This window comes from Triticum urartu, chromosome 5 (genome assembly GCF_003073215.2).
Source record: "Triticum urartu cultivar G1812 chromosome 5, Tu2.1, whole genome shotgun sequence".
NCBI lineage: Eukaryota > Viridiplantae > Streptophyta > Magnoliopsida > Poales > Poaceae > Triticum > Triticum urartu.
In genome coordinates this window covers 502,655,852-502,672,357 of record NC_053026.1, presented here as the reverse complement: position 1 = coordinate 502,672,357, position 16,506 = coordinate 502,655,852, and the positions used below count along the sequence as shown (strand labels likewise).

At 46.8% G+C, this 16,506-nt stretch overlaps 2 protein-coding genes across 2 annotated transcripts; both read left to right on the top strand.

The window, feature by feature from the left end:
* The first annotated feature begins 9,959 nt into the window (after positions 1-9,959).
* LOC125556457 (probable E3 ubiquitin-protein ligase ATL44) lies at positions 9,960-10,807 on the top strand. The gene has a single exon (XM_048719186.1). The coding sequence runs from the start codon at positions 10,010-10,012 to the stop codon at positions 10,634-10,636; it is 627 nt and encodes a 208-aa protein (XP_048575143.1). The 5' UTR covers positions 9,960-10,009; the 3' UTR covers positions 10,637-10,807.
* Positions 10,808-15,302: 4,495 nt separating this feature from the next.
* On the top strand, positions 15,303-16,179 carry LOC125556456 (probable E3 ubiquitin-protein ligase ATL44). Its single transcript, XM_048719185.1, has one exon. It carries the CDS (start codon positions 15,389-15,391, stop codon positions 16,034-16,036), a length of 648 nt encoding a protein of 215 aa, XP_048575142.1. The 5' UTR covers positions 15,303-15,388; the 3' UTR covers positions 16,037-16,179.
* Positions 16,180-16,506: the final 327 nt, after the last annotated feature.

Here is a 16,506-nt window from a genome sequence, read left to right as displayed (position 1 = left end):
AGAGAGAATTTACCTTTACTACCTGTGTCGGGATATCGGGATCAGGAGGTTCTTCAGTAAATAAAGAATTGAGATCATATGTTTCTTCAACAGGCGGTATATTAAGACCATGTATTTCTTCAATAGGAGGTAAATTCTTAACATCTTCAGCTTTAATACCTTTTTTTTCATAGATTTCTTTGCCTCTTGCATATCTTCGGGTCTGAGGAATAGGACACCTCTCTTCTTCGGAGTTGGTTTAGGAATAGACTCGGTAATTGGAGCAGGAGCTGGATCAGGAGGTGCCTAATTATTTTCATTTGTCAACATATTATTCAATAGAATTTCAGATTCATCAGGTGTTCTTTCCCTGAAAAGAGAACCAGCACAACTATCCAGGTAATCTCTGGAAGCATCGGTTAGTCCATTATAAAATATATCAAGTATCTCAGGTTTCTTAAGAGGATGATCAGGCAAAGCATTAAGTAACTTGAGAAGCCTCCCCCAAGCTTGTGGGAGACTCTCTTCTTTAATTTGCACGAAGTTGTATATTTCCCTCAAAGCAGCTTGTTTCTTATGAGCAGGGAAATATTTAGCAGAGAAGTAATAAATCATATCCTGGGGACTACGCACACAACCAGGATCAAGAGAATTAAACCATATCTTAGCATCACCCTTTAATGAGAACGGAAATATTTTGAGTATATAAAAGTAACGCGATCTCATCATTAGTAAACAGGGCGGCTATATCATTTAACTTAGTAAGATGTGCCACAACAGTTTCAGATTAATAGCCATAAAACGGATCAGATTCAACCAAAGTAATTATATCAGGATCAATAGAGAATTCATAATCCTTATCAGGAACACATATAGGTGAAGTAGCAAAAGTAGGGTCGGGTTTCATTTTATCTCTAAGTGATTATTTGTTCCATTTAACTAATAACCTCTTAAGCTCATATCTATCCCTGCAAGCTAAAATAGCTAAAGAAGATTCCATATCAAAAAGATAACCCTCGGGGATAACAGGCATATTTTCATCATCACTATCATCATCGTATTCAAATTCAATAATTTCTTTTTCTCTAGCCCTAGCAATTTGTTCATTAAGAAATTCACCAAGGGGCACAGTAGTATCAGGCATAGAAGCAGTTTCATCATAAGTATCATGCATAGCAGAAGTGGCATCATCAATAACATGCAACATATCGGAACGAATAGCAGAAGCAGGTTTAGGTGTCGCTAGCTTACTCATAACAAAAGGTGAATCAAGTGCAGAGCTAGATGTCAGTTCCTTACCTCCCCTCGTAGTTGAGGGATAAATTATTGTCTTAGCGTCTTTCAAGTTCTTCATAGTGTCCAGCAGATATAAATCCCAAGTGACTCAAAGAATAGAGCTATGGTCCCCGGCAACGGCGCCAGAAATTAGTCTTGATAACCCACAAGTATAGGGGATCGCAACAGCTTTCGAGGGTAGAGTATTCAACCCAAATTTATTGATTCGACACAAGGGGAGCCAAAGAATATTCTCAAGTATTAGCATCTGAGTTGTCAATTCAACCACACCTGGAAACTTAGTATCTGCAGCAAAGTGTTTAGTAGCACAGTAATATGATAGTGGTGGTAGCAGCAACAAAAGTAAAGACATCAAAAGTAATGTTTTTGGTATTTTGTAGTGATTGTAACAGTAGCAGCGGGAAAGTAAATAAGCATAAACCAGTATATGGAAAACTCGTAAGCACCGGATCAGTGATGGATAATTATGCCGGATGTGGTTCATCATGTAACAGCCATAACATAGGGTGACACAGAACTAGCTCCAATTCATCAAATGTAATGTAGGCATGTATTCCGTATATAGTCGTACATACTTATGGAAAAGAACTTGCATGACATCTTTTGTCCTACCCTCCCATGGCAGCGGGGTCCTATCGGAAACTAAGGGATATTAAGGCCTCCTTTTAATAGAGAACCGGAACAAAGCATTAGCACATAGTGAATACATGAACTCCTCAAAATATGGTCATCACCGGGAGTGGTCCCAATTATTGTCACTTCGGGGTTGCCGGATCATAACACATAGTAGGTGACTATAGACTTCCAAGATAGGATCAAGAACTCACATATATTCATGAAAACATAATAGGTTCAGATCTGAAATCATGGCACTCGGGCCCTAGTGACAAGCATTAAGCATAGCAAAGTCATAGCAACATCAATCTTAGAACATAGTGGATACTAGGGATCAAACCCTAACAAAACTAACTCGGTTACATGATAAATCTCATCCAACCCATCACCGTCCAGCAAGCCTACAATGGAATTACTCATGCACGGCGGTGAGCATCATGAAATTGGTGATGAAGGATGGTTGGTGATGACGACGGCGACGAATCCCCCTCTCCAGAGCCCCGAACGGACTCCAGATCAGCCCTCCCGAGAGGTTTTAGGGCTTGGCGGCAGCTCCGTATCGTAAAACGCGATGATTTCTTCTCTCTGATTTTCTCTCTCCGAAAGCAAATATATAGAGTTGGAGTTGGCGTCGGAGGGCATCCAGGGGGCCCACGAGGTAGGGGGCGCGCCCTAGAGGGGGGTGCCCCCCACCCTCGTGGACAGGGTGTGGGCCCCCTGGTCTTCATCTTTGGCGAGGGATTTTTATTATTTTTCTAAGATGTTCCGTGGAGTTTCAGGTCATTCCAAGAATATTTGTTTTCTGCACATAAAACAACATCATGGCAATTCTGCTGAAAACAGCGTCAGTCCGGGTTAGTTCCATTCAAATCATACAAGTTAGAGTCCAAAACAAGGGCAAAAGTGTTTGGAAAAGTAGATACGACGGAGACGTATCAATGGCCACACGGGTGGTGGTCGCTGGCGGTTAGCAGTGCTAGGATGCGTCAGAGGGGTGGGCGTGTCGGGGTACATCACTTGCCCAATCTTGTATTGGCTGACGGTGGTGGCGTCCATGGACACCATATCCTTCACTAAGGCTCCGTCGCGGTGCCATTACTCCTTCGAGTTGCTCTGGGTGAAAACTCGATCTTTGGGATCGGATGGTGGCGGCTATCAATGGTCGTTCCCTTCTAGGAGGCACCATCTTGGAGTCCTTGTCCCTTCGTTTTCCATCTCACCTCTCCTCGGAGGCTTGGAGGTCTCCGTTGGCTCCAAGCGGTTCATCCTCGCGCATGTGTAGTGGCTTGGTAGTCGTTGGGGGGGTATAGCGGGGTTCGGCACCTTTGTATCTTGCCTTGGATGTGTGTGTTGTGTGCGGTGGTGGTGTGAGTTTGTATCATGTAGCTTGTGGATCGTTTCTTTATGTATAAAGTGGGGCGAAAGCCTTTTTGGATAATAGAGAATGAGCATATGTAAACAACATAGGTAAGTGCAAGGTATTTCGGACATCACTTTGCTCCTTAAGTCATCCACATTCAGATCACCATGAATTAAATACTATATAGAGAATTGTTGGGTTTTTTCGAAAGGAGGATAACCCTCGGCCTCTGCATCAGGACGATGCATGCAGCCATATATTATTAAAAGTGCAAAATCCAGCAGCCGAACACCATCGACCCGAAAATAAATTGAAAAACAAACCTTGAGGTCGTATACCTTGCGACAGTATCTCCCCCAAATAGCCACTAATCTCTATGATACAAGACACAACATAAACGAAAATACACAACTCACAGGCTACGCCTTCAAGAAGTTGGTAGCATCATAAAGTTTCCCAGCTTGTTCGGCATACTGATAAAGTTCAGTTCGCCATTTCTTAAGCTATGCAATGTTCGAAGATGGCAATACCAATAACTTGTTGGTAAGCATAACTATAATAAGAAACATGAATTGCAAGTGGGCATAATTGAGCAACTGTCAAAAATTTAGTGGGAGACTCACATATAGCTAGAACAAAGTTGAGAAGTGTAATTCGGCTCAATTTCTTTAGTGCAGCCAGGTAAAAAGCATTTGACACCGACACCGTGCAAATATTTCAAATGAGAACGGACAATCAAATAGCAACACTTCTATGCCATGCTCTGTTTCATACAAAAAATGGAAAGCAACTTCATGAACATATTGAATTTAAAACAATAGTAATGTGCTTTGTTTGTTTCAGTTGCTTGTATTTTGAATTTTTGATAAACACAGCACAGAAGTTTGCATCTAGTTCCACCATCCTACATAAATACAAAGTGTATGTGTTACAAAAATTAAATTCTCTTTAGTTTAATATGCAAGTTAAATAACTAAATATGTGGAAGCTTAGTTCTTCACCTGACTTGATTCCGGCGAACCTGCCATGTTCGTGATTGCCTACAATAGCGCAGAGGTGAAGCGCGCCACACTAGCTGCTGTTGCTTCGCCACTGCCTCCTGCGATCGTCACCTCCAAAGGGGCTCCTTGGCAAGGCTTGGTGCGAGTCTAATCCTGATATTTGTATTACATTCAATGTTTCTAGACTGCGTGTAAATTTTTGAAAAGGAGCGCTTTATTACTTAAAAGGTTTAAACATTACACCCGGTCTCTGCATAACTAAGATGCACACAGCCAACAAAGTCCTCACACCAAGTCAAAATAAAAGAATAAGGTGATATACAAGGAAAATGAAATCTGTATAACGCCTAAAGTGAAGGTGGACCAACCTGCCACCCAGCGATAGCAGTTTACCTTTAACTGCTAAGTCTTTTTTGTAGTCTCTCCTCGACTTATTTCCATTCAGTATTTGTGAGTCTCTGATAATGTATCGGTATCCCCAAATAAGTGATCGAAAAGTAGCCCAACCTGCATCCAAATAGGTCAGCATACAGGTGGGCTCCGTCTTGAGCGTGGCCAAAACAAAACAATTCACTTTTATGGGAATTGATCTTAAGCCCTGAGAGTTGCTCGAATGCTGATAAAATTAATTTCAAATTTCTTGCTTTCTTGAGGTTATGATCCATAAAAAGAATTGTATCGTCAGCATATTGAAGGATGGAGAGACCACCATCAACTAGATGATTCACCACCCCATCAATTTGGCTATCAACCTTGCCACGCTCAATCATGATCACTAGCATATCTGCCACTATATTGAATAGCATGGGCAGTGTTGGGTCACCTTGTCGCAATCCTTTCTTCATTTGGAAATAGTTGCCAATGTCATCATTGACTTTAATGGCAACACTACCTCCAGTCACGAAGCTATGGATCATTGCGCGCCACTCTGCAGAAAATCCTTTTATTCTGAGAGTCTGTTGAAGAAAAGACCACTTGACTTTGTCATAAGCTTTCTCAAAGTCGATTTTAAGAACTACCCCATTCAGTTTTTTCCGATGCAGTTTGTGGAATGTTTCATGAAGGACAACAACCCCATCTAGGATGTTTTTGCCTTGCATGAAAGCAGTTTGAGAAGGATAAACCACATGTTCAACAACCAAATGTAGCCTAATCGTCGCAACCTTAGTAAAGATTTTAAAACTGACATTAAGGAGGCAGATTGGCCGATACTGTTGTATCCTTCCAGCCTCATTAACCTTAGGTAATAAAATAATTTCACTGAAGTTTAAGAGAAACAACTCTAGTTGGCCCACGTGAAGGCAACCAAACAAGAGTAGGAGATCATGTTTGATGACATCCCAAAAGTTCTGGTAGAACTCAGCGGGGAAACCATCTGGACCCGGTGCTTCGTTGTGCTCCATTAGTAAAACCGCCTTTCTAACTTCCTCCTCAGAAATGGAGTTGTTAGCAGGCTATTTTCCGCATCAGAAACTTGCGGATGTCATCTATTCGAGACTCATCCATCGAGAAGTTTCCTTCCTTAGGGGTTCCGGATAGATTTTTGTAATAATTAGTCATATAAGACTTAAGTTGCTCATGCCCTTCAACCGTGCCCTCCTCCTAATGTAGGGAATGATATGTTTCGTTCGGTGTCTGCCATTGGCGACTGCATGTAAATAAAAGGTACAGAGGGGATCCCCCAAAATTAAGACTGATTTATCCTACAACGTTGGCCAAATCCAATGAATCATTGGAGTAGTTCCTGTCATGCATCTACTCTCTGTTCCTTCTTAGGCTGTAAAGAAGAAGAAGAATCGAATTGATTAGGGGGGGGGGGGATTTTTTGTACGGGGGGAGCGCTTGATCGTTGAATTTGCAAGAGCAGTTGAATCAGAGAGAGAGAGAGAGAGAGAGAGAGAGATGACACTCGTGAGGACTCAATCCTTGTCGGCCGGAGGCGGCGACGGTCCTGCACCAAATCTGCAGTGGGTTGAGGTGCACCACCCGGTGATGATTGGGTGGTGGTTTACCGCGCCACACCGCCCTGTCTGCATGGCAAGATAAATAGGTTAGTGGGAATGAGCTATTTAGTTATTACAGATAAGTCCAAATTAGGCGTCAATCAAATTATTCTGTGATGCTCAATCAAACGATCTTCTAGTACTTTGTAAGTTCAAGACCTAAATAACGGAATGAAAACAGTCGTGAGATCCGCTTCTGGACCACCTACACAAGGAAAAAGAGAGAGTCCAATTCCACATGTCAATACTGGCAACAAGAAAATTTCTAGTAAAAGAAAAATCCAATGACTTTATAAGTTGCTAGGGTTCAAGTGAGTCATCCCCACGGAAGCAGTCTTAAATCGAGAAAGTGTCTTTGTCCATCAAAACATGTATTTGCTTTCCAACGACTATTCGTTCAGAAATTTCTAGAGCTTAGTCTCCTGACACCTATTTTGTTCGCCCATGTTTGCCATGTGAAAAATGGTAGGATTAGGTGCATGCATGCATATCGCAAGTGTCAACAAGCGAAGGTATTTTTTTCCATAAGGTAAACTCATTGGATTTATTCATTTGGTGAAAAAACCTATGGTGTTTTATTCTAGAAACCAAACAAGACCTATGAAAATATGCGGTAGAATCCTCAATATCCGATGAAATTCTTTTTGTTAAAAGATACTAGAGAGAAAGGCTCGATCAAATCTTTGAAAGCAGCAAAAGGAGAAAAATTTCGAAGCATGAATCTATCATGTGTAGAACAGTTTGATTGAAAAACAAGGTTTTGTTGAAATGCTAATGGTGGTTTGTGCTTGAGGTCACAATTGGTATAACTAGCAAATCTCAGAAAGAGTAAATAGTATATACTTGATACCGGGAAGCGAAGCATGCTACTATACATGATTAAGAAGACCAGTGCAAACAAACAGTTGAAGATCAGGTTTATTCATTCGAAGGATCAGGTTGCAGATGGCTTCACTGAAGCATTGCCTACTAGAAGCTTTGAAGGGTTTCGGCATAATCTCAGCTAGTAGCGTTGTGATTAAGGGGGAGTGTTGAATATCTTGTGTATCAAGTATAGGGAGTAGATAGAATATCTTTTCTTTTAAGTTTTGTTTCATTTCTATCCATATCACCCTTGTAATTCTATTCGGCTGGCTATCTCCACCGAACCCTCCTGTAAACCTATGATTGCTACATCCGTCGCCACATTAGTAAATACCAGCGGGCTCTTGTGTATGAGGGTCTCACGCTTCGTACAACTACCAATCCGACATTTGATTTGACCCATGATTGATGTTTGATCTCCTAGTATTTAATAAGTTCAAGACCTAAATAAAGGAATGAAAACAGTCACGGGATCTGCTTGTAGGCCAGCGAGACGAGTACAAAGAGAGAGAGTCTCATTCTACATGTCAATACTAGCGACAATGAAATTTTCTAGTAAAAGAAAAATCTGCCGAGTTTATAAGTTGGTGTGAGGGTTCGAGTCCCTCACCCCCTTGAAAGCGAAAACAAAAATGAACTAGCTTTTCAATGACCATTTCGGTTCGTTGCGGGACTTAATTCCAATGACTCACACGCTTGGATATCGATAAGATTGTTCACAATTTCTTGAAGCTCGATCTCTGTGACGCACACACGGTTTTGCGCTCATGTTTAGCATGCCAAATTCGCTTGTAGCCGGATTCGCCATCGTATACGAACACCTACACAGCTTCAAGAAATTGCTTCGTCATGCTGTACGTCACGCTAGTACTACCAAAATACCATTCCCAAGGCCCAAGGCCCAAGGCCCAAGGCTTACGTAGCCCTCACATTCATTCCCTCGTGCGCCCTCCGCGGATATTTGAAACCAACATACGTCCTCCAGCTACGTGCACCCAAATGCCACTCCCAACGCATGCGCGGCGCACGAACGAACGACGGTACTACTCGCGCGGTCTCGTACGCCTCCTCCCCACCGTCCCCGGGCACCACCGCACCGCGCTGGGACGCAAACTGACACGCACGCTCTAGCTGCGCGTGCGCCGCCGCCGTCTCCTGCCACACCCCGAACGCAGCTGGCCGCCGTTTATGGTTGGGCGGCAGCGGCACGGACCGACGGACGAGCCCACCCAGCGTCGCGCCGCACGGAGATGCACGCGGAGCGCTGTCTCTCACCACCGCACGGACCTATTCACGCACGCGTACGTACAGCTAGCCACCCCACACCCCCTACCAATGAGTAAAGTCTGTTTTAAAACCTGAGGATGTAGAGCACGACGTAAATGAACCCGACGTCTAAATCTCTGAAGTCCATACCCTGAAGTTTTTGATCCTGGTTTTAATCACCCTTCCATCTGTTTAGAACTGGATTTGCTGACGTGGCACCCTGGGATGATGGGATTGCAAATTAAAGACATGCACGTAGGATGGGGCAGTGCATGGCCTCGAAGCCTGCCCACACCGCTGATCCAGCTACTCTCCGCCGCCACCGCTCCATGCGCTTCTCTCGACCGACACCACGCGCAGGTTCTCCGCGGAGGCGCGGACTACGGGCGCGCCGCTGTTCGCCGTTGGCCCTGCTGGCCGCCGTCGTTCGGCTTGGAGTGCGCTGCTGCTCACACCGGGTGGCGACAGAAGGTGAGCTGGAGAGCGGCATGTCGAAGGAGCAATTGTTCCACGTGAAACTAGCTCTTGTTGCAATCAAATCGGACCTACATGTTCGTATGTGTTGAGTACGTATCCGGCCGGAATCAATCAGCTCCGTAGGTTTGAAGCTAGCTTGTACGTGCGTCTTGTCTGACACAGCAGCGGCTAGGCATTTCGTCGAACAGCTTGGCTGCGGCAGCGGAGTTCGAGAAGGCATGCAGGACGCCGGCCTCGGCCGCGAGCGCGCCAGCGTTTGGCTATGCGCGTGCTGCAATGTGCTGGACCGAACATGGTGGCTGCGTGCCCCGGACCAGAAGCAACCTGCAACCCCGTGGAGATGGATGCTGCCGGCTTCCATCTGCAGAAACTTTCGTGCCATGACGGAACAACGACGTCGACGAGATGGTCAGGGTCGCTGCTGCCGCTTCTGCAACCCCGTCCCCGCTCAGGTGCACATGCGCAGTGTCTTCAAGGCGGAGACGGCCATGGTCATTGCCGGCGTGCGAGCCAACAGTGCTGTGCTGGGGCACCCGTAGGCTGTGACGAGCCTCCGTAAGGAGCTGCACCGTCGTGGACACGCCATCGGACGCCACGCGGTGCCCGAGCCTCCTCTTCTCGATCGGCGGAGGCCGGAGGCTTTGGCACCAGCTTGATGGCTGGCCTTGCACTATGACGGTGGCGCATTGTCGCCGGTTGAAGTTGCTCCCGCATGCGTGCTTGAGGTCGCCGGCGGTAGGTCCAAAGGATAGACGATAGTGTCATACATAGAGGGCATGCGCTGGGTGCGGGAGCCTGCAGAGCAAGCCAGGCGACCATGAGACCCACCTGCTGCAGATAGATGACTCACCTTGATCCCATCTGTTCTCTGGCCAGGTAGAAATCCCCCTGTTTGGATACAACCTAAAGGTAAAAAACGACCGGGATCAGGAAGGTCGGAGTATGGGTTTCAGGGATTTAAAAGTCAGGATTCATTTGCGTCATGCTCTACATTCTCAGGATTCTAAATAGACTTCACTCCCTACCAATCACTTGCCATATATAAAAGCACGCGTCGGCCTCACACGCCTCCCCGCACCCAACCTGGTACTACTACTACTCCCGGCCTGCACTAGCCAGCCCGATCGCCAGTTACCACTACGATCGCCATGCAAAGACCTTGCGGCGGGTGCTGGGCCGCTCGCCGCCTGCTGACCGCGCCGGCGGCGGCCCCCTCGGCGGACCAGTCGATGGAGGCGCAGCAGGCGCACCTGGAGAGGGCGCTGAGCATCACCACCACCGTGCTCTTCGTCGCCAGCGTCTCCTATATCGCCCTCAGCACGCTCTACGCCTGCCTCCGCGCCGCCCGCCACGAAGACCCCGCCGGGGCCGACGCCGACGGCCCGGCGCCGCCGCGGGAGGCGACCAAGCGCGCGCTCGAGGGGATCCCCGTGCGGGTGGTCGTCCTGCTGGACCATCCGCGCGACGGCGGCTGCCCCGAGGCGGTCGTGGAGGACGAGGGGGTGGACGCCGACGCCTGCGCGGTGTGCCTGGCGGAGTACGCGGCCGGGGACGAGGTGCGCGTGCTCCCGGCGTGCCGCCACGGCTTCCACCGGGAGTGCGTCGACCGCTGGCTGCTCACGCGCGCGCCCACCTGCCCCGTCTGCCGCGCCCCGGTCGCCGCGCACCTCGACGGCGCCGACGCCAAGGAGGAGCTCTCCCCGCCCACGACCAGGCACGCCGGTCACTTTGGTGATTTCGCCGCCCGGTCCCTTGGGCTCCCGGCGCCGATATGACGGAACCGTGAGCGTCCATCCAGTTGTGGATCGGAGATGGTAGCGACCAATCAGGAAGGTTCAGCTAGTCGTACCTAATCCGGTAGTGTGTCTAAATTAATTTTGATGCCTCAAACATTTGTTGATCGATGCCAGTTGTTATCCCCAGATTAATAACGATAGACCACATATATGAAATTTCAGATTTTTCATACTACCCGTCAATCAATTTTGTTGTTGTGCCAAACAATGGCTTTCTTGCAAATACCCTTTTGAAGTGCCGGAGCTAGTAAAGGGGGATTGAATTGTGCTTGAAGAATGACACAAAACAAATCTTATATATATATATATATATATATATATATATATATATATATATATATATATATATGAAACATGTTGCATGGATCATGTGTAACCGGACCGAAAAAGAAGGAATGTTGTTTTCCATACCATGGATCGCACAACGACGCGTCGTGTTCCACTATCATAGCGATAACGGAACAATAGCCCGCCTTCTAATAAGGAAGTTTAAGATGATGAGCTAAAGTCCATTTTTGTTGTCTACCACCAAAAGAGGAAAGCTAATAAGTACTCCTTCCGGTCCTTTTTAGTTCGCATATAAGATTTGACTGAAGTCAAGCCTCGTAAAGTTTGACCAACTTTGTAGAAAAAAGTGTCAACATTCATAATCTGAAATCAATACCACTAGATTTGTCATGACTTAAAGTTTCATATTATATAACTTTAGCATTGCAGATGTTGATATTTTTTTATATAAATACGGTCAAACTTTATGAAGTTTGACTTCAGAGAATTCTAATATGCAGAGTAAAAAGGACCGGGGGAGTACTTGATTGTTTTCTCTTTGGAGTCATTGCTAAAATGTGACAAACTAGAAGTAGCCAATTTTGCGGGCATGCTTGATCCATAATACCTAATGGAACTTGGTAACCATGCATTCATTTGTGTCCATTTTGATGTTGTTCCCAAGAATTGACCACCCGCAACAATCCTCTCGAGGTGCAAGGTCAAAAGGTAACGCGTAACCTAACCGAAAATAAGGATTGTAGTTTTCCATACCACCGCACAACGCATGTCAGGTTCCACTATTATACTTGTCTGTTTTCTTTTTGGAGTCACTGCTACAATGTGACAAAGCAGAAGTAGACGAGATATACAAAATTTCAGATTTTTAGTAGTCTCAACCAATTTTGTGGGTATGCTTGATCCACAATACCTAATGCGATTTGGTAATAATGCATTCATTTGTGTCCATTTTGATGTTATTCCCAAGAATTGCTCACCCTGCAAAAATCCGCTCGACAAAAGAGATTGAATTGTGTGTTATAAAAGTATACAAAACAATCGGGCAACATATTAGATCACATGTAACTGAACCAGAAAATAAGGACAATAGTTTTTCATACCACCGCACAACGCACGTCGGGTTCCACGATCATAGCGATAACAGAACAATAGTTCGCCTTCCCACTAGGAAGTTCCAATGCACAATGCATGGATCGCACAACGCGCATCGTGTTCCACTTTCATAGCGATAACGGAACAACAGTCTGCCTTCTAATAAGGAAGTTTAAAATGAGCTAAAGCCCATTTTGGTTGTCTACCACCAAAAGAGGAAAGCTAATAAGTACTTGATTGTTTTCTCTTTGGAGTCACTGCTAGAATGTGACAAACTAGAAGTAGCCAATTTTGTGGGCATGCTTTATCCACAATACCAAATGGAACTTGGTAACAACGCATTCATTTGTGTCCATTTTGATGTTGTTCCCAAGAATTGACCACCTGCAAAAAACCTCTCGAGATGCAAGGTCAAAAGGGATTGAATTGTGCATTAGATAATTATACAAAACAATCGGGCAACGTGTTGCATAAATCATGTGTAACGGAACCGAAAATAAGGATTGTAGTTTTTCATACCACCGCACAACGCGCGTCGGGTTCCACTATCATAGCGATAAAGGAATGATAGGTCACCTTCCCATTAGGAAGTTTCAGCTAAGCTAAAGCATATTTTTCTGGTCTACCACTAAAAGAGGACGTCGAATGAGTACTTGTCTGTTTTCACTTTGGTGGTTTCGCCGCCTGGTCCCTTGGGCTCCCGTCGCCGATATGACGAAACCGTGAGCGTCCATCAGCTTGTGGATCAGAGATGGTAGAGACCAATCAGGAAGGTCCAGCTAGTCGTAATCCGGCTGGTAGTGTATCTAAATTAATTTCACAAAGATGTGTTGATCGATGCCAGTTGTTATCCCCAGATTAATAACGATGGACCACATAGATGAAAATTTGGATTTTTTTTAATACTATCCATATATAAGTCAAATTTTGTGGCCATGCATGATCTACAAAATGCATGAGGGATGGACTTCTATCTACGTCGTTTGTGTCCATTTTGATGTTGTTGTGACAAACAATGGCTTTCTTGCAAATACCCTTTTGAAGCGCCGGAGCTATTAATTAAAGGGGGAATGAATTGTGCTTGAAGAATGACACAAAACAAATCTTGATCATGTATAACCGGACCAAAAAACAAGGATTGTTGTTTTCATACCATGGATCGCACAACGCGTGTCGTGTTCCACTATCATAGCGATAACGGAACAATAATCCGCCTTCTAATAAGGAAGTTTAAGATGAGCTAAGGCCCATTTTTATTCTCTACCACCAAAAGAGGAAAGCTAATAAGTACTTGATTGTTTTCTCTTTGGAGTTATACTGCTAAGATGTGACAAACTAGAAGGGCATGCACAATGGTTGATAAGATAGTCTTATGTTAAGTCTTGCATGTAATTTAGAGATGACAAAAAAACATGTCTACAATGAGTCATCTCTTAGCCTTATCTTCAATAACTAGCTATTTCTAAGAACGTGGTGAGACATATTGTGCTAAGAGATCACCTCTTGTCTTCTCTTAAATAAGAGAAGAAAAATCTTTTTTTATGATTTCTCTCTCCTCCACTTCATCATTTATTCTACGTGGCATGCTTAAGATAGAACAATTGTACATGCTCGAAGTAGCCAATTTTGCGCGCATGCTTGATCCACAATACCTAATGTAACTTGGTAACCATGCATTCATTTGTGTCCATGTTGACTTTGTTCCCAAGAATTGACCACCCGCAACAATCGTCTCGAGGTGCAAGGTCAAAAGGGATTGACCTGTGCATTAAACAATCATACAAGACCCCCCACAAAAAAATTATACAAAACAATCGGGCAACGTGTTGCATAGATCATGTGTAACGGAACCGAAAATAAGGATTGTAGTTTTTCATACCACCGTACAATGCGTGTCAGGTTCCACTATCATAGCGATAAAGGAACATAGGTCAGCTTCCAATTAGGAAGTTTCAGCTGAGCTAAAGCTTATTTTTTGTCTACCACCAAAAAAGGACGTCGAATGAGTACTTATTTGTTTTCTTTTTGGAGTCACTACTACCATGTGACAAAGCAGTACCCATAAAAAAACATGTGACAAAGCAGAAGCAGACCAGATGTACAAAATTTTAGATTTTTTAATAGTCTCAACCAATTTTGTGGGCATGCTTGATCCACAAGACCTAATGGAACTTAGTAACAATAAGGAAATGGAGATATACATGAGTTCTTTTTCTTAACTATGAATCTACTCCTACCTACCACACCCTTCATTATCCCTCGGGCGGCCACCCACGTGTTTCGCACTTTTTCCTTTGCAATATTAACCATCCCATTCCCATGCACACACTAGAGTGCTTACCTCGCTTACTCCGCCATGGTCGACAACCCTCGCTCCCCTGCGTGTATCTCCAGCCGATGCCTTCTTCGAAGCAACATTGCTGCTGGAGGCTGGCCGATGCGATGATGTTGCAAAGCGGGGCTCGTCATGGCCGACCACCTTCGCTCCCCCGCATGTATCTCTAGCCGATGCAGCGATGCCCATTGCGAAGCAATGCTGTTCCTAGAGTCCGGCTGGCATGACAATGATGCAAAGAGGGGCTCGTCGGCGCTAGGCCGGCTGTCGCGCGACTGCGGGGACACTGGTAGTAGATTGTGATGTTGATGTTGTGACCACAACATCGGTGGTGTTGCGCCCGCAATGCCGATGATATGGTGTGCCATGATGTTACAGAGAGACCGATTAGAGGGGGGAGGGGTTCATGGCAGCAGGGCAATAGCTATATATTGTCGTGGCGGTCGGCGGGCGCCACACTCCACGCAACTCTGTCGGGGATGAAGACCAATACAATTTGGGGATTTGTTGCGCTTGCAACATGTGCCTTGTTGCAAAGCTAACACGACACAACCAAGCGAGGGCAACATGCCTCATGTTGCAAATGAGCGGTTGGCTGTCATGTTGCAAACGCACGGTTGGCTGATCAGTTTGCTGTTCGCGTACAGATCCAATGGTTCTAGAGGCAGCCGATTCGATGTGAGCTTCAGCCGGCCGATACGTAGGGTCTATTATTACGTGTGGAAAGGAGTTAGCCCGGTTGAAAATTGCCACGCTCTAGCTGTGCGCGCGGCACCGCCTCAATTGCAGCCGGCTGGCTGGATCGATCGACCCACCGTTGAGCGGCAGAAACGGACGGGCAGACACATGCCCCGGCGCGTCGCGCCGCGCGGAGAAGCGGGGCGGCTACGCTATGAAGCTTCCCTCCACCTTCCGTTTCTCTCGCCCGGATGCCCGCGTGCTAGCTACCACCCCCGCCTTAAAACCACAGGTCGAGCTCACACACCTTCACGCACAACCTAGAACTCAAGTTCACCATGCAGCAACCACGCGGTGGCTGCTGGGCCGCTCGCCGCCTCCTGGCCGCGCCGGCGTCCCCGCCGGATCCCGCCCATCCGATGGACGCGCATCCGATGGCGCGCCTGGAGACGGTGTTCAGCGGCACCACCATCGTGCTCTTCGTCGCCACCGTCTCCTACGTCATCTTCAGTGCAGTCTACGCCTGCATCCGCGCCGCCCGCTACGACGCCCGCCAACAAGGACTCGGATGGGTCGACGGCGACGGCCTGGGGGCGGCGGCGCCGCGGGAGGAGACCAAGCGCGCGCTCGAGGCGATACCCGTGCGGGTGGTCGTCCCGCAGCAGCAGCGGCCGCACGATGCCATCGGAGGCAAGGAGGAGGAGGAGGACAAGAAGGACCCCGACGCGGACGCTGGCGACTGCGCGGTGTGCCTGGCGGAGTACGCGGCCGGGGACGAGGTGCGGGTGCTCCCGGCGTGCCGCCACGGGTTCCACCGGGAGTGTGTCGACCGCTGGCTGCTCACGCGCGCGCCCACCTGCCCTGTCTGCCGCGCCACGGTCGGTGCGCACGTCGAGGGCGCCGACGCCAAGGAGGACTACGCGGCCGGACACGGCGGTGGCATTGGTTTCGCCGCCGGGTCCCATGCGCTTCCGGAGCCGGTGTGACCGATCGACAGTGAGTGTGGATCGGCAGATGGCGGTCACGGTTCACTATAGCTATAGTTTAGCTGAACTTTGATGTCTGAAACAGGTTGTTGTTTTCAGTGATCACCCAGCTTATAATAACTAATAAGACAGCGCCTTTGCTATTTGCAAGTTGCTTGAAATTCAGTGGTGTGTATGTAGATTTTCCAGTGAAGAAGATGAGGGCAATGCCGTAATGGCACACCCGGACCTCCGTGGCCGAGACGGGGAGTCTTGTCCGGACCTCGCCTTGGACGGAGGCGACACAACTGTCCATGGCGTTGCCCGGCGAGGACGAGGGTTCTACAGCAAAGGGGATTGACCCGTGAAAGATGCAAAACAATCGAGCAATTTGATCATATATCATGTGTAACCGAACCGAAAATAAGGATTGCGGTTTCATATCATTATAGCGGTAGGGTTCCACTATCGTAAAGATAACGGACAATAGT